The sequence below is a fragment of the Stigmatopora nigra genome, chromosome 3, assembly GCF_051989575.1.
Source record: "Stigmatopora nigra isolate UIUO_SnigA chromosome 3, RoL_Snig_1.1, whole genome shotgun sequence".
NCBI lineage: Eukaryota > Metazoa > Chordata > Actinopteri > Syngnathiformes > Syngnathidae > Stigmatopora > Stigmatopora nigra.
The window spans coordinates 7,274,902-7,301,947 of NC_135510.1; the positions used below are offsets into that span (position 1 = coordinate 7,274,902).

The 27,046-nt window shown below is 43.4% G+C and overlaps 1 protein-coding gene across 2 annotated transcripts in view; it reads left to right on the plus strand.

Moving 5' to 3' along the window:
• The first annotated feature begins 389 nt into the window (after window positions 1-389).
• Window positions 390-27,046, plus strand: part of gse1b (Gse1 coiled-coil protein b) — a 126,932-nt gene continuing 100,275 nt past the window's right edge. For both annotated transcript variants that reach the window (XM_077713098.1, XM_077713099.1), the window contains exon 1: window positions 390-3,090. In XM_077713098.1, the coding sequence (XP_077569224.1) occupies window positions 778-3,090 (2,313 nt within the window). In that variant the 5' untranslated portion in view covers window positions 390-777. The remainder of the gene's footprint in view (window positions 3,091-27,046) is intronic.

Consider the following 27,046-nt stretch of genomic DNA (forward strand, 5'->3'; position numbering starts at 1 on the left):
TATGAGTTGGAATGAAAACCTGCACCCACTGAAGCCCTTTATGGAATAGTTTGCCCACTCCTTCTTGAGATTCTTTAAATATTTCGAATCACATTTGATACATAAAATTCAATGCATGTTGCAAGTGATGAATACTCTCGTAACATCTGGGATATACAATAACATGCACTTGTTTTTAAGAGCTATATAAATAAATGACTGGCAAGCAACTTCCCCTATGATGTGCATCGCGTATGCTTCAGTGGAAATGCCGTGTGTACAGTGCGTGTGTTGACGCATGCGGGTAGTTTGCATGAGAATAATCTCCCGAATCATAAACGAGCAGAACGGCTGGGGGGCTGTTCGAAAGGGGGAGTCGTCGGGGGTGTGGGGGTTGCCTTCGGGGTTTCTCGGCGGGTGCCGTGCGTCTGGGATGCCGCTGAACTGTGAGCGAGATCGCAGCCAAACTTTGCAGAGCGGAGGCAAAGCAGAAAAAAAGTTCGCTGGGGAGGCTGATTTTCGCTGCCATGTTTCTCCCGGACCTCTCACGTAAAGAAGCGTATGGAGTACCACGTCCGAAACCCGCGTGGGTTGCCGTCTCGTTAAAGTGGATTTATCCGTGGGAGAGCCGAGTCGCCGCTTTGCTACCTTGGCCGCACGCTGCCGTACTTTTCAATGGACTGTCGTCGCTCTTATCATCCACTGGACTGAAATGTATTGCCTAACTCGGAGATACGAGAGAGGGATCACGGGGAGCACACATGCCTTGTAGCCTGGCGTCGGTTCTTTTGGAACACAATGCATTCCCCCCGTGACAAGGAACTGGCGCTCGCGTCTCGGAAACACCGACTCGTGGCTGCAGCCATGCCCGGCGATGAGAGCCCTTTGCCGGTCAACGCGTCCAGAGCCGACCGCTATGGCCTGGGGGGACTGGTGCACTGTTTCATATGCGGAAGCGGGGTAACGGCTGGGAAGGAGCTCAGGCTGCAAGTGACATATCAGAAGGAACGTTTCCCATTTTTCCCCTTTCTTCAAAATCAGGAGCCAGCTCCAGGTGCGAGTGAGCTGAGCCCGGAGGGTCACGTGCTGGTGTGCGCCGTGTGTCACTGCTTCCTCGCTGAGCAATGGAACTCCTTCGAGAGGAGCAGGACGCCCGTTGAGAAGCGCATGTATTGGCTCAAACGGCCATACCAGTGCGACTCTCGTCGGGTCCCCCAGGAGTGGAACATCTCCTACGAGCTGGAGAGGAGAATCAGCACCGGCAGCCACAACTATGATGGAGGCGCCGAGTCGGATTTCTCCTCCTTCTCTGACAACCTGTCAGATCAGGAGATGGACGTGTTGGACAGGGGCTCTGGTAACAAGGACAAGTGCCCGAGAGCAGCTGGGAAATCGCAGAGGGAGGTGAACAGGAAAAACTGTCTTAAAAACAGCCCCGATTCACCCCGGACACTCCCATGCTATTCGGTCGGAGTCTACGGGGCGCCAGGGTCACCCAAAGCAGAAAGCGCGACTCCTATCAGACGTGCCCCCAAACTGATGAATAATGTGTGTCAGACAGGCTTTTCTTTGGCAAAGTTCCAGGAGAATGTTCCCCAGCGGAGCCGTGATCATCATTTCCCCGAGTCATCGGTGCAGGACAATGGAGTCATCATGCGCAACAGGTCGTGGTTGGAGGATGGGAAACAGAGACACGTCACACAAGGTTATCCCCCCGCCACCTCCGCCGCTCAGCCTAAATCTCATCGAGAAGCTCCGAGAGGGAGCAACTCAGATGAAGATGAGATTAACATCACCAGTGATGAAGATATGGACCTTCACCGTAGTAAAAATGTCAAACACCGTGTTCCTACCGGTGACCTTTTGACCCAAAAAGTAGCACACTTGCACCACAGTGTAGAGTCAAGCGCAGACGGATCAGCATGCTTTATTTGCGGCACCGAGTTTGGACGAGGTGGGAGTTATCAAGTGAGTGTTCAAAAGCAGGAAACGGCACAAGGGGAACCTTTCTTCCCCTTTCTGTGGCTGCACAGCCCCCCTCCAGGTGCGCTACCCATCAGTCCAGCAGGTGCGACCCTGGTGTGCGGCAGCTGCCACGCCTCCCTCATGCAGCAATGGCACAACTTCCAAACAGCCGATGTTCCCGTGCTTCAACGCCTCTACGTCGTCCCGCTAAACTTGCAGAACAAGCCCACTCAGCCGATGGAGACCGCCCGTCGTGAGGCGTGTTTTCTATGCGGCCAAGAGTGCATAGCAGATAAAGTTGTGCACGCGCAAGCTAACGTAGGGAAGTCACGCGGTGTCATGTATTTTCCCTTCATCAATATGCTCCCGTGCCCACCCAATGCCAGGCCAATGCGAAATGGATGTGTGCACTGCTGCTCACAGTGCCTTTTAATCCTTGAGGACATCTGGAGTGCCTATCGCCTTTGTCTCAGCGAGGACCTCATCACCTCCGTCAGCTCCTTCCTGGTCAGGTACCATTCCGTCATGGCCATCGAAGGGTTTGCATCTCAAGCAGGGGCTTCGTCTAAGAAGCCTGCGTCAGTGTGTTACTTATGTGGATCGGACTTATCTACGAGCTGTGAGTTCCAGCTTCACGTCAACCCGCCTGGACGTTGTGGCGAGAAGGAGCCATTCTTCCCGTTCCTCACCGTGCATCCACCTGCTCCTCGAGCCAAGCCGGTGGATTCCACGGGCCTGGTTTCGGCCTGTGCACTTTGCTACCACGACCTTCACAATCAGTGGGCCCGGCATGAAAGCCGAGGCCCTACTGCACCCTCGACATCGGGTCCTTCAAGCTCTCCTTGGGCCCGCCAGTACATTTGTGAGGTGTTTGCGTGCTTTTTCTGCAGGCAGGAGCAATGCAGGCAAGGGCGGCTGTCCATGGTCACTGTGGCTAGGCTACCTGTCTTCCTATATGCCCCGCGGAGTGCTCACACGCTCATGGTGGATGATGGAAGAAGACTGATGGTCGGCTCGTGTGTAGATTGCAAGGCCATGGTTCAGGTGGGACAAAGCGTACCAGAGGAGAGAGAGAGGATGCGACATGGACCATCAGATGGGGAGCGAGAGGAAGTACAATTAGCCTCACCAAAGCCTGGACAACAGGTTGGTTATTTTTAGATATTTCTTTATCACCATGCATAAAGGCTGCCAGCCTTGGTAAATAATGTTTTTTAGCTTCCTATTTTCCTTAGAATTTTCATTGTCAATGTATTTGCACTAGAGTGACCTTTGTTTTCATGTAGAAAGTGATGCTGAGAATTTGTGAATTGAATTGCTGTCATATCCAAGGTAACATGAATGGTTTTCGTTTTATAAACTTGAGTTTGAAAAATAGCTTGTTTAGTAATTTCACTCAATCTGGTTCTTTATATAGTGAGGTTTGAAGCTTATTTTGTGAACAATGATGACAGAAACATCAACAAACCTTTGTAAACAATTGAAACAAAGTTTGGGTTTTGAAGGCCAATGCCATCATTGTGTTTTCTTGAACAAGCCGGATAGCTAATGTCTCCTTAAGCACTTTTTCTCTCTTTCTGAATCCTTAGTTGAGTGATGTATATCTTGAGGAAAAGAATAAATAAATAAATATATATTTTTTTCCTCTAAATATAGATCTCTTAACTAATGATTTAGAATTTAGGACACTAGTCATTGAAGCATCTGAAGGCCAACACTTAATTTGTGTCGAATTTGAGTTAAAAAAAAGTACTGTCAGTTTTTCACACTCAATCAATCCACTTCCAAAAATAGAAATATTTCATATTTAACTCTAATACCCCTTCTTAGCATACTTAAATGTCATTCTTGAGTAAAAAATGTTCATCCTGCTGTTTTAAAGCTGAGGGTGGAGAATGGAAATGGGAGCCAGTGGGGTTGTGCAAGTGCTTGTGATGTTTTAATGAAGCGCTGAGGAGCCTTTAGACCGCCAGTTGGCCTCATGAACCGCTCTCTCATGCAAACAGTTACCGACTGTACAGCCTCGCAGGACATAAGACAAACATCTGTGGATGCCATTCGCACTCGGCAATCTCAAAATGGAAGCACACTCACGCCAGCTGTCGGGAGCTGTCCACCACATTCTCTATCTGTCCCTGAAGATAACGGAAGTTTTGCACTTCCTTCCAAATTCTCTGATACGCAGCGACGATCGGCAAATATTTATGACAAAAGTCTACTGGTGTTCTTAACACTTGTTTTTATATGGTTGAGTAGAAGTCACACATGCTCTCTGATGAGCTCATACCGGGTACTGCTAACATTGAGTCTAATTATGGGATCGGCTTTTGCTTATTGAGACCGAGGTGTTGCAGAATGGGAGAAGTGTCATGTGTGGAAAGGTTTCGGGTGATCATTTTGGACCGGGGTGCTTGCAGGTGGCTTGGCTCATTTTGGCTTGTGTGAGTTAATAAGCTGTATTAAGTGACATTGTCTCTGTTGGGAAGTGTGACTGAGAGCCAGCGAGTTAGTGAGTGAGTGAGAGAGTGAGAGAGTGAGCGAGAGAGCGAGAGAGAGAGGGCAACCGGCAACAGGTGTTTTGTCTTCTTGGGTCATGTTTTATGCATGGCATTTTGCTGAGAATTAGTAGATTTAACAGAAATATGTAAAATGTCCCTTTCATGAATTAACAGAGGGGAAAAAAGAGGCGTATGATATCTTTTTTCGAATGGGTTACTTGTATTCTCATCTCATCATTTTATCCTCACTAGGAATGCGGGTGGTGCTGGCGCCTATCCCAGCTCATTCAGGCCAGAGGGAGGGGACACCCTGAATTGGTGGCCAGCATAGTAGTATATTTAATGGAAGTATAATACTTGTAATTTCCAATCATTTGTAACGAGTGTTGCTCAAGCATTACATGTTAACTTCCTAGGAAGTAGGAAAGATCAAGCTCATTAAGATCTAATCAAGGGGTTCCCGTCGAGATTCTTCCTCACTTCCTGCTCCAGAGAAAGGAATGCCATTGAGACGATAGAGTGAATGAAGAATTACAGCGTCACGCGCCTGATTATGGCTTGTTGTTTTCCCCCTTCTGACATTAACGTCATGGACAGACAATGAGGAAAAAGCTGGTGTTCAGGGGTTCGACGTCAGCACCGCAAGGGCCAGAATGGAGTTCATTGTATATCAGGAAAATATTGACATTTTTCATCTAAAGTGGAAAGGTGGGCATTAATTTTCCCAGTGGGGACAAATCAGGAACTAAAACAGTAGCAACACTAAGCCTCGAATGTGTTTGTTATTACAGGGTCAAGTAAGAGTAGTTGTTCTTCTTGTGAAATCTGATCTTGAAGTCTTACTCTTGCGTCATTTGAGAACCGATCATCTTCAAACTTGGTAGTTATTTAGCTTGGACCAGTATATACAAAGCCTTAGAGCTATTTTTTTTAATTAATTGTATTGATAAGCTGAGGACTTAAAGTTAGGAGTTGGCCTCTAGGTGTTAGCCTTCTGTGGATAGAGGAATATTTAAATAACACGTATTGTATTCCCTTTCATTGTTGATTCTTTGGCTGTTGCTACTCATAGTCCGAAAAATATAGTAAATATTTGATTCTGATAAGTTGAGGTGATTATAGTGATGTTTCAACTTAAGCCTGTTATGCAGTGCACCCCCTGAAATTTAGACTGCATGTTTTACAGTAGTAAACCAGGTTTAACTGGTGTAATTATAGAGGACAGAGTGTAAAGCAACTACAACTTTGTGCTCTCCTCCAGCTGCCCCCTTGCTGTACTACACAGGGAAAGAGGCACACACACACACACACACGCACACCCATGGAAACCTGCCTCCACTCGGACACGTATAATATATAATCTTTGATCTGCATCTAAATTCACAACAGCTGCAAGTGTGTTTGTGCACGTGTGTTTGCCAGGTGGCCTGCCGCACTGGCAGGTGTTTGCTCTTGTGCTCCCAAATGCAGCTGGATTGTGCCACAGCTGTCAGTGTGCAGGGCCGACCGATTGTGTGCATGTGTGCGCTTACACGGTAGCCACTCTTGGTACTATTTTTAACATGTAACTTAACATATGTTTCTAGCTTTTTTTCTCCCTACTCCGTCTTCCTTTTTTTGCCCTCTGTTTCTCTTGTTTCAGTGCCGTTGTCGCGTCACTTGTTTTTTTTCTCCGTCGTGCGGTGCTCACCTAAACTGGATTAAAGAAGACGTCACCCTGCTGTCAGGAAAACTGTAGATGTCAGGTGGAACCCTGAATAGCACGTCGTGGGCTAAATTTACTTGGCACCCTTCACTCGGCATGCTTGACTCCAAGCGAGCAGACGGTGGATTTGTTTACTTTCTTTCTGTCGGCCAATCAGAGGAGGGGTAATCATCTTTAGTGGTCATCTTTAGGGATCCATTTTTGGCTTGGGAAGTCATTCCCTTCTTGGATGACTCTTTCCTTCCATTAGCATCCCCTCTAGCCATGACCCCACTGCCCTCTGGTGCAGACCAAACACCTGGTCTCTGACAGCTTGCTCTAGTAGGACAGCTGAGTTATGTGACAGACAGAACAGGGACTTTTTGGTTGGAGTTTGATGTCAGTCAGAGTGTTGCATGAAAATCAGGCGGAAGCCATGATGACTGAAGTGAAGTAGTCTGAACACAGTGTCCTAGAGTCATGTAACTTGTACCAGACTTTTACATTTGAATCCTGTCTTTGTGTTTTTAATGCTTCAGTGCTATTGAGAATACACCAAAGGCCAAATTCTTGATTTGCTATTGTCAAGAGACATCGTTTATTTTGACTTTCTTGAAGTAAGAGCTGACCTACTGCAAAACAAAACCAAAACAAACCAAATTTAAAAAAACAACTAAATTGCATAAATGCCTCCAGAGACTCGCATCACATTCATTTAATCTTGATAAAACTCCAATACAATGTCACTCTGTATTCATCAGAACACATGACCCTTTCCGTTTGCTTCAGAATGCTCCTCAACAAATTATTTTTTTTTTCTGAGTGGTTCTCTCAAGGCACTAACTATACTTCTTCTGTCTGAAGCTGGTCATAATCAGCACAAACTAATAAGTCATGCGTTGCTTGACTGAATCAAGAAATACAGAATTGGGGTTGAGTCCTTATGCATTAAAAGAATTTTTGGCCCTATCAGAAATTTGACCAGGTTGGACAGTTGAAAAAGAGTTGTTTAAATTTTCCCTTACTCAAAGTGATTATAATTAATGTCCAAACCCTCAGTGTGAACAGTCAAGTTGTGAATCTGTTGGTTTGTCCAGTGTGAGTTGCAAGCAATAAAATATAAACACTTATGAAAAGAAACCCACAAGTATGCTCAGCTTTGATTTTAACCTTTGAATCATAAGTGCTGGCTGCACAATTCTCTTTAATGACTGTTACTTAAAGATTCAGAAAACATACAGTCATGGCAACACATGAGAAAACCTAAATGAAACCCTGTTTTGATTCATTAAATAAAATTACTTCTGATTCTTTGCACAGATGTTCTTTCCCTTATGCGAGCTATCCATTTCCCAATGTGTTAGCATCAAGCCAATGAACTCTGAGTCAAAATGTCTTCTTCTCTTTGTTTTGTTTACTCTGATTTTAATATTGTACTGTTTTATGACTTCCCAAGCACACGTAGATCACTCGTATCTCAAAGCATCATTGCACTTCCCTTCACTCCACTGTGATGCCCTCTATGGGACTGGTCTGGAATAATATTTATGGACTTGACAATTTCAAAAACTAGTACACGTGAAATTTATGATTGTTAAACTAATTTTAGTAATTCAAGCACACTTAACAGATTTTTCATGTGTTGAAGCTTGTTTTCACTCTTGCACATCTTTTACTGGGATGACTTTGCGATGAATCAGAAATACACATACTACAGCGTCTCCATCTGTGCGGCAGATAGAGATGCTGCACATGCCTTCCGTAATGCCTTTTGTTGTTCATTCGAGGCTGCAGTAATGTAGCCACTTTAGGAGGACATGATTTCACATGTAAAGCTGGTGTTGTTGTTAATGCTTGTATGTGACCTTATCCCACATCTGATACGTAAATAGCAGCAGCGTCAGTGAGAGATCAGTGACAAGTTAATGTAAACACAATATATCAAGAATTAGGTTTCCTCCCTCAATTGACATCAATTTTAAAAGCTTAAGTTGTTTGGGAAGCACAGGCAGGAGGCTTCAATATGTTTTTATGTTCCCCTTCTCCACTGGGCACAATAAAAATAGCTCTTGGCGCATCACGTTTGCCGTCGGAGGGATTCTCCTGACTCGCTTCTTTCACTTTCCCCCGCCATCTTTTTTTTTTTTGCCCCCCTCATCCAATCCTGCCCTCTTTTGTTCCTCTTCCCCTCCTTTTTCCTCCCCCTTCCGCTTCATCTCTCCCTGTGGTATTAGAGGGGCCACATGTTGCTGGCCTCTCCTGGTGGTGTGAGCCCCATGGCAGGCTCTGGCTCCAGGCTGACGCGTAGTTCGGTGTGAGTGTGTCTGCCTGTGTGAAAGTGTGTGTGTCCGTGTGTGTGTCCATCCGTGTGTGTGTGTGTGGATGTGTGCGTGTGTGCGGCCGCTAACACAGTAACCTGATAGCGGTGTGGCTGAGCAGTACAGAGTGGAGCAGTGCTGTGATTTATCCCGCGGGCCCAGCAGATGGCTGCAACAGGAGTTTGTTTAAGTTTGCTTCAGAGCTGGGCAAGCGGCCAGGAGCATAGCAAGGGCCTGCCAGAAAAATGTTCAGTGACTCTGGATGCCTAACCACACTACTCCCTCTTGTCGCCCCCCCCCCCCCCCCCCGCCAGTCAACACACACACATGCACACAAGCCGTTGCAGACTTGCTGTCGCTATTCTCCTTTTACCCCTCTCTTATTTCTCTCTCTCTCTCTCTCTCTCTCTCTCTCTCTCTCTCTCTCTCTCTCTCTTTTCCTCCCATCTGTTTCAGACATGCTTACATGGGACTGCACACACACAGGTACTCACACACACAGTTTTGTCTGCAGCATCCCTGCTGTTGATATGCACTTTACATCTCATCCATTTTTGCAAAGTTCCCACAAGTGTGTATTTGACTTTAGATATATATTTTTTTTCTGATCACTTTGTGAGCTTTAACTTGTCATTCTACTTACAAGAGCTAAATGAACATGAGTGGAATCGCTAAAGTTAAACACAACCAAATTTGCTGTTTGTTTCTTAAGACTTTTGAAAGAAAACATTTGGTTTCGGGTTTTTCCTGGCTCAATTTTAGGATGGCCTGTAACCATACACATCATTTGCATACTTGTGCATAAACAGTCCCTTCTTTTGGCTCAAACCAAACCTTTTTTCTATTTTAATTTGTGCATGTCATTTGATTTAAATTGAATTGCCTGACACTGACAAGGATAGACCATGAGCAAGCCAAAACATTACTTTACTTTGTTATACTCAAGCCACTTTTAAACAATGTTGGCTGTATGCTTGAGGTCATTGACCCATTTGCAGCCAAGTTTGAGCTTTCTGTCTAATGTCTCGAGATATGGCCATGCTGACGGTACAATAACAAGCACATGACAAGTGTTTTTAGTGCTAAATTACAACAAAGCTTATGCCGGTTGCCATAGTTACTGCAGTCGGGTTTCTTCATTCAGCCATTCAATTGAAATTATGACCCCAATCAAAGTTGATTATTCCTGTGATGTTGGAGGAGACCTCTCTTATACGACATGGCCTCTCACGCATCTTTTTGAAAGCTTCTTCAAACACGCACGAGTATCACATCAAACAGGGCAAGGGGCGCACAGGTGAAGAGAATTCATTTCCGCCTGCAGGAGCAGGAAGTGAGAAGGAAGGTCATAGGTCAGGTCATTTATAAGCGCGCTAATGAATATTTATTTCTCAAGGTCAGACTCTGATCACGGCAGGTTTGTAGCCAGGTCAAGTATGCTAGTACATGTTAAGAGGGGTATAATCATACTTGAACTGGCAATTGAGCCAATTTTTCCAACCAGGCCTTTATTCACTTCAACTTTTGTGTGTGCTAGGGAAATTAGTGTAAAAACTGCCAAGCACAAAGACTGTAGTTTAAATCTGTACAATATCTGCGATGGCAAATCCATATCTGGGCTCAACACCAAGTTCAGGCAAGGGACGTAACTTTGTGCTGTTAGGGCTATGGCTATCACGGATTGGTTTTCCATTTGAAATTTCCTAAGCACAACTTTCCTATCTTCCTTTATTACTTTGGTTATTTGTATTTTCCTGCAGCCTAGATGTGTTGTGGCACCATACTGCCTTTTATAGGTTACTCTTGGTACTAGGGCATCTTTTATTGAGTGTTACTGAGCTGGTCAGTGGTCTCCAGCTGCATTACTTGGCAGCGGTCCTGTTGGATCTCCGCGATAGGCCGTAAAACTCGTCTGACAATCGTTCTTTAAAAGCTGCCATACGTCAACCTGTGGATCCGCTGAAACCGTGGGAAAGGCAGACGTTTGTGAGTGAGCAACAAAAGGTGGTCAGCTTGGTGCTGCTACATAACTCGCTGCTCAACGACCAGGCCTGCTTGACCTCGTGACCACAGACTCTCTGTGATGAAGTTGTATCAAATTTCATTGGTCCTAATGTTCCCTGTCTTTCTGCATTAAAACAGGAAGGTGTAATCTCTGGGGGCTACTCAGAGATCATTGATGGATGATGGGATTTTGTCCAGCTAACTTGTTCCTTGGCTGGGAGTACAATGTCATTCTTAGTAATATTTATAGTGTTTACTTCATATGAAAGCATCTGTTGAATTTAGGGAGAAACCTGCTTTCTCATCCTTGAGTTGACTGAATTTTAACCTCTTTACACTTTGTAAAGTGGTTTACATATTGGTAAAATTATATAGTGAATATAAGTTAGTTGAAATGCTTAGATTCTTCTCAAAAGACTTTAATTGATGACAATCTAGTTAAATGAGAATTATCATACACACAGTTGAGTTTATTTTGTTTAAAACATTTAATTAAAGATTTAAATGTGTTTTTAAAGTTATGCTTCCTTTGTGGTATTATAAAAAAATCCAAATGTTGTTATAATGGCTCATGTTACTGCTGAGGCATATTTTTCCAGCCATTTTAGAATAAGTCAACTAATAATTTTCTAATTAAAAATACAAAAACAAATCCCATTTCCCAGTTCAACCTCCACCAAACTAAACACGATATTCTATAAACTCGAAAAGACGACCTTACTTTTTATATTCCTGCAACATTTTCCAACTCACTCGCTTGCGAGTGAACAAGAGGCATAGGTGAGAGCGGGGTCCATGTTTATGGGGGAGCTACTTTCTGTGTGATCCTGTGGCTCCGGCCTGAGGTAAATATTTGAGAAGTGCACTCACCATTAGGACAAGCTCTGCTTGATACACCAGTGTCACCAGCTGAAGATGAGGTCAGCTTTTCCTCCCAAACGTGTTTTTTTTTTTGCATCTGAACAATAGGTAACCGGCTGTTTGTATCTGTTACTTTTCCCCAAACGTTTCTTAGTCCCAGATGAGTCTGCATTCCTAATGTTGTTTGGATTTTTTTGCCATGTGACTTGTATATTTAAATGCTCGCCTGGGCTTTGCTTTTGATTTCTCTAACTTTGTCTATTCCTTAATTAACGCTCTTATTCTAAACCCTAAATCTTCTACCCTCCCTTTCATTCTTTGCCTCTTCTGGTCTCTGTTCCAGTACAGCACAAGCCAATCTCACTGGCGCCATAGCTAGCTTTTTAGTTTCCTCTCTAGAGAAGAATAATTTTTAGTTTTTTTTTGTTGATGACAAATTTTAGTTTTAACGTTTTTATCATCGCCTTTTTTCTTACAGTCACAGATGATAGCGATGATCCGCTCTGTGTGTGTGTGTTTATTTGCATCCAAGAAAGTGCACAATTCAGGCACAGATGTTTTCAAAGGATCTGGATTTAATGGCGCACTGTTGCCTCTCCTCTTGGAGAAAAAAAGGGAAGTGTCTAATAGAAGGGGTGTGTGCGTGTCGGTATCACAAACACATACACACGCACACACACGCATGTGGAGTGCCATGATTTTGGCCTCGCTCGGTCTCCACAGCTTGTAAGAGTGAGAGAGCAAAGCAGGAAACAGAAAAGGAGGCTGTGCCAAGCTAGAGCTGAATTCCTGCCAAGAGTCTACTTGTTTGCTCGTCTGGCTGGAGCCAGAGGCTGACCTTATTAGCTCGGAGGGCAGCCGTCTTATTAAAACACATCTGGCGCTCAGGGAGCCCAAATAGTCCTCATATTGTCTTCCTGCTTGCTCCTGACCTTGCGTTACCTAGCAGGAATGCTGACAAGAGCTTCACGCATCTGTTGAGAGTTTCACCAGGGTAGTCCGCTCCACACACACCCCGCACAGCACCCCACCTCCTTCCTGCTCTTCCACCCATGCTGTCTTTGCTGGCGCCTGCACGGTAGCTCAGTGGGACCTGTTTTTCTTCCTCTAGCCCCCCCAACCCCTTTTCCCCTTTTTACTCCCACCTTTTCCACACCAACGCAATACGCTATTTGGTGTAGCTTCAACGTACCCCCCCTGCAAGGAGTTTTTTTCTTCTCCTTAATCCTTCAAGGGTTCTGTATGGATACAATTCTTCCCGTGTAACCTGACCTTGGTTAAATGGCTACAATTGAATAACTGAATACATTTTGTCAATTTTATAATTTGTGTAAATTTGAGCCTGGATTTAGACATGATTACCTCATTACTGAAGTTCAAAATTAATATTGTTTTTGGGTCCTTTGAACAATGAGGTGTACAGTATTCCCTCAATTATCGTGACTTCACTTATCACAAATTCATTTCTTTGTGATTTTTTTTCTGGTGTTATTTTATGGGGGGATGGTATGCCATGTTGACAGTTGCAAATTGCAGGTTTTACTTTTGTGGGCTGGTACCAGGGGAACAAAATGATGAAACAAGATGAGAACTTGAACTTTTGTGACACCTGATTAAATGATCACTTTGTGGTTATATGATCCCTGTCAAATAATATGGAATCACCTGACCCACTGTTGAAGACTCATCATTTGTAACCTGGTGGTCTACATCAGCCACATCCGTCAGGGTATTGGAGGGCTTCAGGGTTGTCTTAACTTCCATGATGGTTGAGTTGTGATTTGAATCCCTTCAATGTTTGCAAGAATATGTCTGTCATGCTAAATGAACATTGAAAAAAAAAAAGTTAGTTAGCCCAGTTTACCCATCTTTGTGTTGTTGACAGATTTGTGTTGTGTCTTATCTGGAGTGCATCAGTGTTGTCATTACCAGACTTAACACCTGGAAGTAGCTGTTAGCTGCTACAGATGGATGATAAGTGCTTAGTATTATTACACACTACAGGATTTCCACCGTATATGCCCTTGGATTTTTTTCCCTGCTGAGTAAGCTTTGTATTTCTAACTCGCAGGCACACGTGCTCTAGTTGTTTGTGTGTTGTGGACCTAATCACCGTTTCTGATGGTGCAAGCCCTTTGACCTCAAAGCATCCTTTACTTTCAGGGCCAACATCAAGATGCCCTCTTGACCCTAAAGCCGATGATGACCAGATTGTTTTTTTTTCATTTTTAAATCCAATATAGAATGTAAATGTTAGCTTTTTCTCATTCATATTTCATCGTGTTTATGTGCTTTTCCTGGGAGAAAAAAAGTCTTCAATTTACTGACTGCTTGAATATCTTAAGAGTATTTAGTCACAGCACCTTCTTTTATATTGGGATTTTTGATCTTGAAGAATTTCCCTCGCTAAAGATAAGATGGTTCAACTTTCAATTCAACAACTGCAAAAAGATAAGCAATCAACTGCATTTTTATAGTGATTGCTTGTCACCGGGAGGACCCTAAGTTCACACACATTTCTTTGGTGCTATGCAGTGCATATCAAACTAATCTGTTTTCAATGCTTCCCGTGTTCACTACAGTAAGCATTTAATAGCGAGGATAACGTTCAAGAACATGTCTTCATGTCAACATTCACAATAAAGATGATTATTATTCTTGCAAGAACCTCGGCATGGCTTAACATCTGCTGCCAAGTCTGCACACGTCCCTCATCTCTATTCAGTTTCTCAATTTTCTGACCTTGTCACCCACACAACGCGTGTTAGTGTATCTCAAATTTTTCTTCTTGTTTTCTCCTGCGTGCAATTCTACTCTGTCCACTCAGCCATTGTTCTTTCCTACAGTTTACACACAAGTGATGTATGGTAAACCTTAAGGGACAATCACTGCTGTTTTTCTTGTCGGAGAACCAATTGACACAATGACTTACCTTTTGTGATCCGTATGTGGACGCTGATGAATGCTCATTACGCATAGCTACTCTCTCCCCTTTTAGCTCATGAGCTTAATTTTTCCCATCACGCAGTCCCTCTGTTCCAATTGGCTTCCTCTGAACTGCTGCATTCATCAATCACCTCATCTTGTGTGCACATACAAACGGAATCAGCAGTATTATGTTGTGTTAGTGCTGTTGATAAAACTATTTTTGCCGTGCTGAATTTCATTGTTTTGAGGGAATATCTATCAAAGGGTAAAAATTGTTTTTAAAAATTATCCATCAAATCATCCAATTTCACATGCCGGGTTGGAAAATAATTTTCCCATTTTACTAAAAAAATTAAACATGCTTTTCACTGTATTTGCACATAAAAAATGATTTATTCTATGTCTGACCACTTTCAACTCTTTGTCAAAAAATACACACGCATAGCCGAACAGCCGCTGGCTCCAATTGTTTTTTTCTCCTGCATTTCTGCTGTGTTCTCAGCAGTCACAATTGCACACATTACAGCCCCGATGACCGTGACTCAGTGAGAGGTCCGACAATAATGTGGAAGAAAGGGCTGAGCTGAGCAGACAGACCCTTCATCATCCTTCAGAGGAGATTCCTGACATTCTTCTACTTCCCTGCCCACTACAAAGAGACACACTCCCTTGAGGCCTATCACCGTGCTCTGTCTGCCCTGTAACGCACGCACACTCCGAATTTGGAACCCTTACTGTAATGATGTCACAGCATTCATCTAAAGTGTGTGTTGGTACTGGAAAATGAGGCTCCCTTCCTTCCTTCCTTCCGTGGATAAAATTAATAGCGGGTCTTCCTCTCTTTGCTTTCACATGCTTCCTGTTGTTCCCTTGATGGATGGGGAAAAGAGCACTTCCACACCTCTCACTGTTATCTTTGCTTCATCGTTATCTGGAGCTCTACTTCAACTCCCATTCCTGACCTTCGCTTCCCAAAAAAATAGAGCATATGTGTGTGTGTGTGTGTGGTTTGGGGTTTCAGCAGAGGGGGGTAAGCTTTGACGACCATCTCCTCAGAATGGGAACAGCTGTTCAGAGCAGCGCTGGCCACACACACACACATGTATCCGATTAGCACTTGGTGACTCCACACAGCCTTCTCCCCCTGACTTCCCCGCTCGCCTCCCTCCTTCGCTCCCTCTTTTCAGCGGGGGCCGCGGCACACTGGCGGCACCAATAATTTTAATGCCTAGTCTGTCTGCCAGGAGCACACGCGCACATAGACGTGCACACTGTGTAGACTGTTGTGGAGAGGGTGCTCCTCGTTCCTTGAACTGCTCTTTCTCTTTCCTCCCACTTTTCTTCCTCCATATTGAGCTGAACAAGGTCAAGGATCACATGTGGGTATCTTCATTCACCCTACATTTGTACATTAAATCATTCACTGTCTTCCAGGGTCGATTATTTTACCTTGAAAATCATGATATCGCAATTTTTTTTACTTGCCCATGCCTTCATTTTTCCCCCATCTGTGCTCCACTGACCCAAGGATCTGTTGTTAATAACTTCTCATTTCTGTCCTATTTAGCAGGCAATATTTTCATTTCGTATTTAAATCATTTACATTCAGAAAAATATGATTGCTCATTCGTCTTCTATGCAATTTATTCCCATAATGGTTGCAGGGGGGCTGGAGTCCAGCCCAGCTAACTATGGAAAGTATGCAGGGAAGAGGTGAAATTTGCAGTGAAGCTTGTTTAAAAACATCGCGGTATCATATTTGTATTATATATATTTATTTCTAAACTGGTTCCCCCCTGATTGATTCCTTCAGATGTTCAATCAGTTTGACCTGGTAGGGCGGCATTGGTCAAGGGATGTGAATGAGTTAATCCCCTTGAAAGATAACTGAGGTTGGACGCTAGAGGGATGTTTTCTCAGCCTGTGCCACAAACAAGTGTTTCTTCTTGTGAGGTTTAGTTGCTTTTTTTCCCAAGCCAGATGAGTATGAGTCATGACCTGGTCAATGTGCTTGCTCATTTGCCTTGCAATGACTTCTCTTGTGAATTGCTCTATATTTTTCATAATAATAATCACACATTTCCTACCTTCTTCAATCACTTCAATTGTTGTGAGACATACTGTAATTAGTTATCAGCATTTAACTGTATTTAACTTTTAGCTAATTGTTTTAATCAGTACAGATGTAGTTGCTCTCACTTTGAAGAACTTTGCTTTTCCATGTGCCTAATAATAGTAGCTGCAGTTAGTAATGCTGCTTGAAAATACAGTACATCAGTTGTCATAGCTATTTGTACCATGGTACAGACTCATGCACATACCCAATCAAGCATAGTTAGTGGTAAATGTAGCCTTTTCCCATGTACTGTATAGCTCCACCACATGTGAAGGCTTTAGAAAGAACAAACAGAGAACATCACATTCTCAGTGAGTACTTCTGTGACTTTATGGTAGATGTCAATTATGTAATGGTATCTTTGGCCACCAGATGGTGCAAGTGGTCTACTTGAGCAACTTTTCGCATCCTGTTTATACGAGTGAAGCGCAATCACGCACACAAAAAAGGCAATATAGGGAGCATGGGAACAGAATATGTGTGTTGGAGAAGGGGGTGTTCAAAGTGCAACAGTTTAAGACATTGTGTAGTGCCTGGTGGCTTGGAAAACTTACGTGAATTTGTGTGTGGTTTTGAGGAATTGGGATATAAAGCAGCTGTGAAACGGCTTTGTGCAATAATTGCTATTACGTGTGTGTGTTTGGGAGTGTGTGCATTTGTGTGTTTGCGTACAGTGTTCAGTGTCATCACTGGGGCTTGTGTTGTGGTAGACTCTCGGCTCCACGCAGCAGGCGAGTCTGTAATTAGTCAAGCCAGAGCTCCTACACAGTGTGGGCTTGTAGCGTCTGTGGTCCGCTCTCTCCTTCTCCCTGTCTAAACTCTTCCTCTGTGATTCCCAGTGCGGTCCCGGTTCTGGTTTGGCCTCCAGACGTGTCTCCTGTGTTTTGGAATATGTCCGTGTGTCCTGGCCAATCCACTCTCATACTCACCCTTCCTTACTGGGCACAGTAGACATACATTTTGGGCCTAACATGTTTGTTTATTGACATTGTGGACCAAGATTACACAGATGAATGCTTTCAACCTGGATACCCCGGGTTTTTCGGAGTTGTACCCAAAAATGTCGGCCAAATTTTACCCATCTCGATGGTCTTGATTGCTCTTGCAGTGCATTCTTAGTTGCCTCTGTTATTTTGAAAGGATACTCACAACCTGGATTTTGGCATTGATAATGCCTTGCTGTCCAACACCATGAGACACATTAGGAGACACACACAGTGATTTTTTTTTTCTGGCATTCCTATTTGTGTGAAAACTCCCAGCTGATACCAGAGGAAAAGAGGCTAAGTCACATTTTGAGCCTGTTTGAGAACTAGCCTAACCCTGTTCACACACAGACTGAGATCTTAGGCACACATACTGTATGTAAAATTGCACAATCCTTTTTTTCCGTTTATGATTATGGCAAAACGTGCCTTTTGTTGTCTTTCTGTTCACACACACACACACACACACATCCATACACACAATTTTATGCATGTCCTCCCAGCATGGCTAAACTAGATTAGAGTGTATAAAGGCTCATAATCCCTGCTGCCTCCCCAGCAGGCGGAAAGGAGACTGTCCTCCAAATTAGGTTGGCTTCTCTGGGTGATGAGTGGTTGCCAGCTAGTATGTGTTTGTGCATACTACAGTAAGCATGCATTGCGAACCCCATTTTTACACCTTTTGTTTGACATCAAATGTGAACTTTATTAGTGGACTAAGCACAAAAAAGTCATTGAATTTCCCCACTTGTGACAAAGTAGATGTGAGCTGCGATTTAGTGGTGACCAGTCCAGGGTTTTTTTTGCCATCTCTCTGAAGTCTGCTGCATTCACAAATGAGAGAAAATAAAGAATGGAATGTGCTTTTGAAAGGATAAATACAAATGGTACCATCTTTTGAAAAGTCTTTCCAGAAGAATGGAAGTCATTAGAGCTGCAAAGGCAGGACCACCGTCGTAGTTTCCCTTTTCCATTCAACTACTTCTAGCACCGTGGGTGCCTTATGCCCTCCCCAGTCTTATTTGTGACCTCTGTGAACTTTGACCCATTCTCTCCTCATCATACAACCAATCCTGTAAATTTATCAAGTTATCCCCAAATTCCTTTTCTGACCTCTGTGACCTTTGACCCAAAAATTCAATCACCTTTTCCTTTACATAATTTAAGATCTGACAAGTGTCCTTCAATGATCCTTTAATTTGACCTTGAGCTATGTTGAGCTTTTCGATGCAAAGCTTCTCCATACTTAGTCACATTATGGCTTATTGTGACAAGGTGATTGCATGTATATTGTGTGAATGTGGAGCTATAATTTTTTTTGCAATACCCTCAATATCACAGTTAATTGTATATGGATTAAATCAGCCATATCTGCTCATTTGGTCTTTTGAGCCTTTTTTCCCTGACAGAAAGGGGCCAAAACTACATAGCTGAATAAAAAGAGGTCATTTTTGCAACAAAATTGAATGCAAACTATACCCTTCCTTCCTAAACTAAACCGCACTGACTCTTAATCCAATACGTCATGCGGATAGTTATTGTTCTTCAGTTTTGTGTTTCTGCCCATTCAATATGAATGTAGTGATGTCCGCACATATTTAGCCTCTGCGGCACTTCATCATCGTTCAGCAAGCCAACTGACTATCAGCTATGGGCCATGCAGTGTCCTTTTGAGTCTTTAGTGTGCTAATAGTGAAAAGCCCATTGGGAAGCAGAGTACGTAATTGCTCTTTATTTATGCTGAGTGAAGGCTATGATTAACTAATATCATCCCTTTGTGTATAACAGTTTCCGCAAAAGTGCACACACGCACACAAAGATCCACTTATAGAGCATGTGCAGTGGTGAAATTGAGTGGAGAATTGAACATTGCGCTAATCCCCGGTGGCAGACAGGAAGCTCTGTAATGCCACTGTCAGGCAGTAAAAAGCCACATTGTAGTTTACACGCGGCGCCATTGTGGATTGCTGGAGGGCTGGTGTAAACAACACAACAACCTGCTTTTCGTCACAAATCACAAGCAGCGGGAGCACAATTAGTTCTTCACTGCCGTGTGTCGATCGCGGCATGCGGAGAATGCTCGTTTGCAGCGGCGTGACAATCAAATTAAAAAGCCCGTAGCGTGTCTTGATGACTGCGAGGCCCGGGTGTGTAAAAGAAATTGTGTTGTTTGTCTCCTCCTTCGCCTCCGCCGCCGCCGCTAACGAGCAGAGTACGAGTAGGAGCTTTTGTCTTTTGAAGAAACAGACGGCGAGCGGGGGACAGGGGTGTGCGTTGAGAGACTGCAGCCTACTAAACTTCATACCTGTCAACTGGTACGTTCTCGCCGTAATTGGTACAACTGAAAGCCCATTTTTATATTGGTACGCTGTACACATGAAAATGGTACGCTAAACGGTGATTTTGAGAAAAAAAAATAAATTAAGGCACTTTCTAGCCATTTTTCACCATCCGCCATTGTTTCTTCCCGGAAACGCATGTCTGCCAAGTGATATATGTACCGGCGCCTCTGATTGGCTAAAAAACGCATGTCTGCCAAGTGATATATGTACCGGCGCCTCTGATTGGCTAAAAAAAAAAGATCATGATAAACATTTCGTTTTGTAACACTTTCACCATGTGATTTCCGTTTCCTGTTCCCTTGTTTATGTTTACTTTCATTTTCACTTGTTGTTCGTGATTTTTTACAAAAAAGTAAAGTGGTAAGATTTTCCATGTATTTATACATATATGTAAGGGCGAAAACAAAATTTGGTAAGATCACAAATGGTTCGAGGTTGACAGGTATGAAACTTACACACGAGGGCCTCGTGCATCACTTGGCTCACAGCTTTCTTGTTCTGCATCTGTAAGCACGGTGCATCCACCTATACGTGGGTGCATGTGGGAGCTTGTGTACATTATTGTAGTGTTGCTGTTCTCATGGGCATCCTCCTGGCGTGGAAACCAAACACCGGCTTCTGTAATCAGAGCTGCAATGTGACGATCACAACAACCGTGTTTCCTGATTATGGCGTCGACATATCACCTTTTACTTACTGCGCGTGTGATTACGGACTCCCCCGTGATACACTGACGGGCGACGTAAACAAAATGTGCGGGTTTGAAACGAGCAAATCTTTAATATAATACAACATTAACCATTAAACCACAGCTACAGCACTCTAGTCTGTAGTAAATGCATACTCTGCTCCCATGAAAAAAAGAAATAACAATAGCAATGTTGAATTTATTAAGAGTTGAAGTTTGGAACTGCAGGATTTGCAGAGAAAGTAGAATGTGATATGACTTTGGCCAGAAGGTATTTAACGTATGGGTTTTCTACAAGGGGGCATGGCATATCATAACAAGAAGCAGGTAGAAAGATAGACAAAGAGTAAACAAATCTTCTCAGAAAGAGGCTTCCCCCTGTTTAATGCCACTCTGGATGATTAAGTATTGCAGCTAAACAGACAACAAAAATACTTATTTATCATTTTGTAACACAAAGTGAATAAACAAGAAAAAAATACACCATAAATCACTCATGATGTATTGGTGACTTAGTGGTCTAGTCTGTAATGTTTTTATAAAGTACACGACAAATTTGCATGCTATTTTCCTTATTAAGAATCTGTGACAACTTGTAGTTTATTGTCTATGCCATTCATCTCAATGGGGAAATAGATTTTGAGCTGTAATTGTTTTCAGTTTCAATTATATTCCCGGAACATAGTAGTACACTCAAAAGTACTACTGCATGTGTGACAGTGTGAGGAATATTTAACATGTAAAAATAATGGTTGACTCAAATCTAGTTTTTTTTTCAAATTCTATTAATTTGTGAATTTTTTGATGCCTCAAACAAGTTTATGATGGTGTCAGGTTTCTGCAAAGCACCATACATACCGTATAATTATTTCAATTCAATTTAGTGAAGTGTAGAGGTGAATTGCGTTCTTCTGCTAAAGGAATTGCTGTTGTCACATTCATCCTCATTTAAGTACAAAGCAATTTAGCCTGCTCTCGACTGATTCCTTCGATTGAATTAGGATAACCTGGCCGTCCTCCATCTCTGTCTTCCTCCTGGGTTTTAATACCATTGTATTATCTCCACCTCCTTAACTCTGCCTCCCTGCTTTAATGGGGTGCAATAATGACAGTGACAGATTACCCACAACCCTTTTATATACCTCCACACTCATTTCTCCCCCACTTAGTGAAAGTCAGAAAGTCGACCATAGGCCTAATTTTGACAGAGCTGGCGGAAAATATGCAAGCTAAGCATGAGCTGCAGGAGTGCATTTTCTGTCGTTGTTTTCTATATACTCTACTTACGAATGACTCTATATACAACATTTTCAGGTTACGAATCACTTTGATATGCATCAGACCACTCCAATATACAACAACACTCTGAATTGGTGGCCAGCCAATCACAGCTCTTTAAAGCTATGGAGTTTATATAGAAGGGCAGTCAATTGTGACATCACACTAAGAGACGATTATTGTTTGTTTAAATTTCACCTGGAATTGAAATTTGGCTCTCAAATCAAAGTACAATATGACAAATCTAACAAGTGATGACATGTTACTTGAGGAAACAATTCTTAAGCTGAGGCGGCACTCTGAAGTCTAGGTACTATTGTATTTCTATGGCCGTCACATTTATTGGTTGTATTTAATGTGTGCTTTACCACCCCCACCACCATCGCCATACAATCCCTCGCCCTCCTAATCAGGCTGTAGCGGCACCATGGTCTGCTCCGCCCCTGGCTCAGTGCAGTCTCAAAGCACACAGTCATTATCTAATCTTCCTCCATGTTTAATTTACAGCCTCGGCTGCTGCTGCCATATGTTCCTTTTGTCTCCGCCTTTACCCACACACGCACACACGTAGCATCGCATCAACCCCAAAAAACAAACATGCCAACGAAAGCCTCCGCCCACCTCCCCTCCAGCGTGTTGACACAGACAGAGGTGTGTGTTTGCGTGATTATGCCACTGCGTGCGTGAGTGTGTGTATTTATTGTCAGCCAAGCCGTCTGTGAGGCGGAGGTGTATTGAGGCGACAGACTGACCCGCTTGAGGTTAGACACCTTTTTTCCCCCTCCTGCGACCTCCATTTTTCTTTCCCAACTCTGTCGTTCCTTGCTGTTTTTGTTTGTGTTGTTGCCGTGGGTGTGTCCCTCCCTCCGGCGCTTTGCATCCCAATAACTGCACTATGACCTTCTCATGTGTTGTGCTCGCAGGATAAGAAGCAGTGTTTGCGGGCTGAGCGCTCATCCGCAGGCAGCAGCTTTGCTGTAGTGTCATTGTGAAATATTGTGAACTACATATTAGCACTCCCAGGGCCCATTTTCAGAGGCGCTATCCTTTTTCATTTTCATGCGTCTGCAGTCCTCTTGTACGCCAGTGTTTTGTGGGAAAGATAGCCTACTCCCAGTGGCAAGAATTGAAATACAACATAATGTTTCTACTCCCTTCTTACCTTGCTTTCCTCGGAATGAGGGTTTTTTCCACTGTGCTTGCCTTATCCTGGTTTTTGACGTTTATTCTTTGGTCCACTTAAGTCAGTCGGGTATTACCTCTCACTCACTCGTTTTGGTCAGTAACACTTGGACCAAAATGACGTTTTCATCCAGCAAGCGTGTGTACGTATGTGTGAGAGAGAGAGAGAGACTTAGTGGAACGAGAGGTTTGTGGTTTGCGAGGATTTCTCTCTGGCTCCAGAGGCCCTGGCCAAGTCAGTGGCGAGGTTTGGCTCATTTTTGGCATACTCACTCAGTCTCTTTCTCACACAGTTCCAGAACACCCCCCTCCGCACACACATACACACACAATCTGTCCCCCCCTTTCCTCCCATAACTGATGCCCACCCTCTAGTCGCCTTACTTTGGGGAGTCCAAATTACATCTGATTATTTATGATTAGATTTGTATTTATTCGATAAATGTGGCTATACTGAGAGACTGAAATGTTGAAACTGACGTTACCATGGAGCCTCTGAAGTTGATGGCCTCTGCGGTTGTGCCATTTCAGGGAAATAATTTCATGAAAAATATGCCTTTAAAGTCACAGAAACCTTGACGGCATGCATTCCGACGCCTCAAACCTGATGATAAGCTCAGGAGAGCTCAGTTGAGCAAGCAATAAATCTTTCACTGTGCATCTTTTGCGTTTTCTGTGTATGATGAGCCACCTCAACATGGGGTAATAAGACAATAAGTACAAGAGAAGCCGAAAACTGAACACCAGAAGTGACATGAAGGCTGTGATCAATGAAATAGAACGATTCCAGCTGTGCCCCAAACTTTTTTTTCCTCCTCATACTTGTGTGACAAGAATGTGAAAAATGAGGTGAGATGTATGTCTGATATGAATTGCTGGAGAACTGGAGAATTCCACCGTTATTGCATGAAAGTTTCATTAATAACAGTGGTGGACTCAACCTGCTTAATGAGAGATTAAGATAGTCCAATTCTACAAATGTTCTATTTGGTGCTCAAAAAAGCAAAACACATCTTCTTAAGTGGTCTTTCTCCATTAGAATGGATGAAAGCTCCAGCTTAACGTGTTTCTTTTTTGACTCTATAGTGACGCACTTCATGAAACTATTGATCAAAAACATGTTTAATGTACTGCGACCACTGGGAGGTAGTATTGTTTAATATAGCCATGCAGACACTCGGGAAGAAAATCACTGATTGATAAGATTAGTTTGTTTTTTTATTTAAACTATAACTATTACTTTGAATAGTGATATGTAATCTATCTTTTGTTGTTTGACTATTTGTGTTTAAATATACATCGCGTTAAAGGTTCTAAAACCAATGCTACCTTATTTGCATGGTAATATGTTGCATTATGGTAACTGCAGTGATTTTTTAAAAGAATATAACATGTTTTTTATGGCTGAATTCTATGCATTTATTTTAACACCTCCCAACACACAATTACTGAAGACATGACAGTTTCTGCACTGAAAGGGGCAAAGAGACAGCTGGAGGGGAGGTGTGATTATAGTCTCTTAATGTGGTCTCGGGGCTGTACTAAGTTGCTTTTAATGTGGCCTTAAACACATTACAACCCCCAGTAGTTCCAGCTGAGGTCAACACCAGGTGGACTAAAAGGAGCGTGTGCAAGAAAGAAATTTGTTGAAGGAGAGCACATGAGGAGATGATCTAAAGAGTTGTGTTTTTGACTGAAGTATCTTCCTGGTTTCCTTTTTTTTTTTTTTGCATTCTGAATTTCTTCCAGACACTCCCGCCGGCTCCCACTGCAGCTCATCACTCGTCCGACAGTGAAAGTGGGAGTCGTCGGTGAGCGGAGCCTTTAAAGGAAAGCCGCCGCTTTTTAAGAGCACGCATAAAAATGCAAGAAGCTGGCGCCATTTAAAAAGCTATCACACTTATCAGGCAGGACAGCCTGGAGAGAAACAAATTAAGCAGAGTGGATGGAAGACGATGCAATGGCATACCTACTATTTCTACCTCAACCTTTTGAATGTTTGACTATTTTTAATATATTTGACCGTAGTTGCACTTTTTCACCACCGCACATTCTTTACACGTGGCTACTTTATAATGATAAGCATTCCTTCCTTGCATCAGACGGAACTGCAAATGTGGTTTGTGTTGACATTTTCTTCCATTAATGCATAAATCTGCTGAGATTAGTAGACGTGTCAACCCTAGGCACGACATCAGTAAATGATATTGCACTACATTATAGCGTTGGTTTACTAGTGTCCGTTTAATGTATTTTTGCTGCGTGAACACGTTTTTTTCTCCCCGTTTTTTTACTCACTCATACCGGAAATCACCATTTTAGTAAAAACACATGACTTATTATGAATGAAACTCTTAAGTAAATGCATCATTGCATGGAATGATAACCTATCATTCAATTTCTATGAGAGTCAAACACCAAGGCCCTTGTGGCTTTGTGTTAGTTTTATTTTCTAATTATGACTGCTTGATGGACATGATCATATGATGTCATACGGATGTTTATTGCCTGTCATAATGAGCAACCTGACACGTCGATCTGCGTTTAAGCGAGCTTGAGTGCCTGGGATGTGGGCGTACACGTAAATCCCTCACAGCTTTTTAATACAACACACACATGGTACAAAAACCCCACCTTGGCCTGTGTGTCCCATTCTGCCAGCTGCTCACCACAATGCTTCTATCGGCCTTGTTGCTAGGATACACACACGTGCACACACAGATACTGAGGGAGCAGCTCACCCCTTGTCCAACATAAACATGTTAGTGTCCCTAAAAACTGGCCGCTCGCTGTACAGTACACAAAATGGTCATTTCCCTCAACCCCGCTTAAATTCATTTCCTCTGTCAAGCATCGTATTTACGGATCATTTGCTTCAAAGGGTCTCTGACATATGTTCCCTAGGCAGGAGAGGGCAGGATGGAGGCTGTATAAGAACCGTGAGAGGGCGCTAGCTGTCTATTCACGTTGTTGTATTGAGCGGGGGGGATTCATCGCTTTAGGTTCTGACGGCTCGCCTTGGTTTTTTGAGATCCCTGCTCATCCTCATCCCTTCTTCTGTGCCTCTCCCCTTGTTTCAAGCAGGGACACCTTCCAATTCCTGCCCCCGGCCATTTCCCCATCCCTCCTTCTCCTTCCTAACACTCTTAGCCTCATTGTTCCTTTGCAGAAGCGGAAGAGAATTCGAAACCTTTCCAGAAAGCTTTCCGCTGGTGCAAACCTCTCCCTCTTTTGCAGTCTCCCTCCACACATTCATCACTCTTGCCCCTCAGGCTTTGTTCTGCCTTAATCAGGAGCTTAAGTGTTGCATTCTCACCCAGACAACGCTTGCCATTCAGGCTGCCGCTGTTTAAATAGGTGTGTGCCCTCTTTTTGCGCCAGCGGGCGAGCCATGCCAGCCTGGACGCGGTCGCAGGGATCAGCCAGGGCCTCTAGCTTCTTCTCACACACATACACACACATACACACATACACACACACGACATAGCAGGAGGTGCCTGAGTAAGAACTGGGAGCCAATGTACAATAACAACAGAAGCATGCTAATGACAAATTCTCATAAAGCTGTAAGAGTGACTCCTAGGCACTTTTTAAGATAAGGGCTTGAAGTTTGTTTGCTTGAAAGCCCAGATTTGAGATACAAGCACTATCTGATGCTACTCTAGAAACTTTTCCCAACTGGCTTCAATCTAATATTTGAAACAGAATCTAAAAAAAATGAGTAAAAAATAACCCAGACTGCATTTATTGGTACAAATATTCTAATAAAATGATAAACTAGCGTTCTGTGACTCGAGCTTGATTACTGACCACCTGGCCGGGTTTTAAAGACTTGCCGCCGGCTTCTTCCCAGCTGGATCGTGCTTTCTGTCAGGCTGGCGTCAAATGCAGCCAGGCGACTTCACTACCAACACCTGACCATCTGTTTGCATCCGCAACAGCAATCGAAGAACTCTGAAGAGAAATCTTGAAAGCGCATGCACACACACTAGTTTGCGAAATGTGTGCTTGATTACCAAACTTAGAATGACAGCAGCATAGGCTAACATTCCCTCAATGCTATCTGTCCACTTCAGATGGCCATTTGTGCTTGTTAATCTATTGCCTGGCAACAAAAGCAGCCTATCAACAACTGCCACGCCCCTGCCCACATGCTCATAGAGCGGGGCTGATTTGAATCTTTGCAAATACATCACCCCCAACACACACACACACAC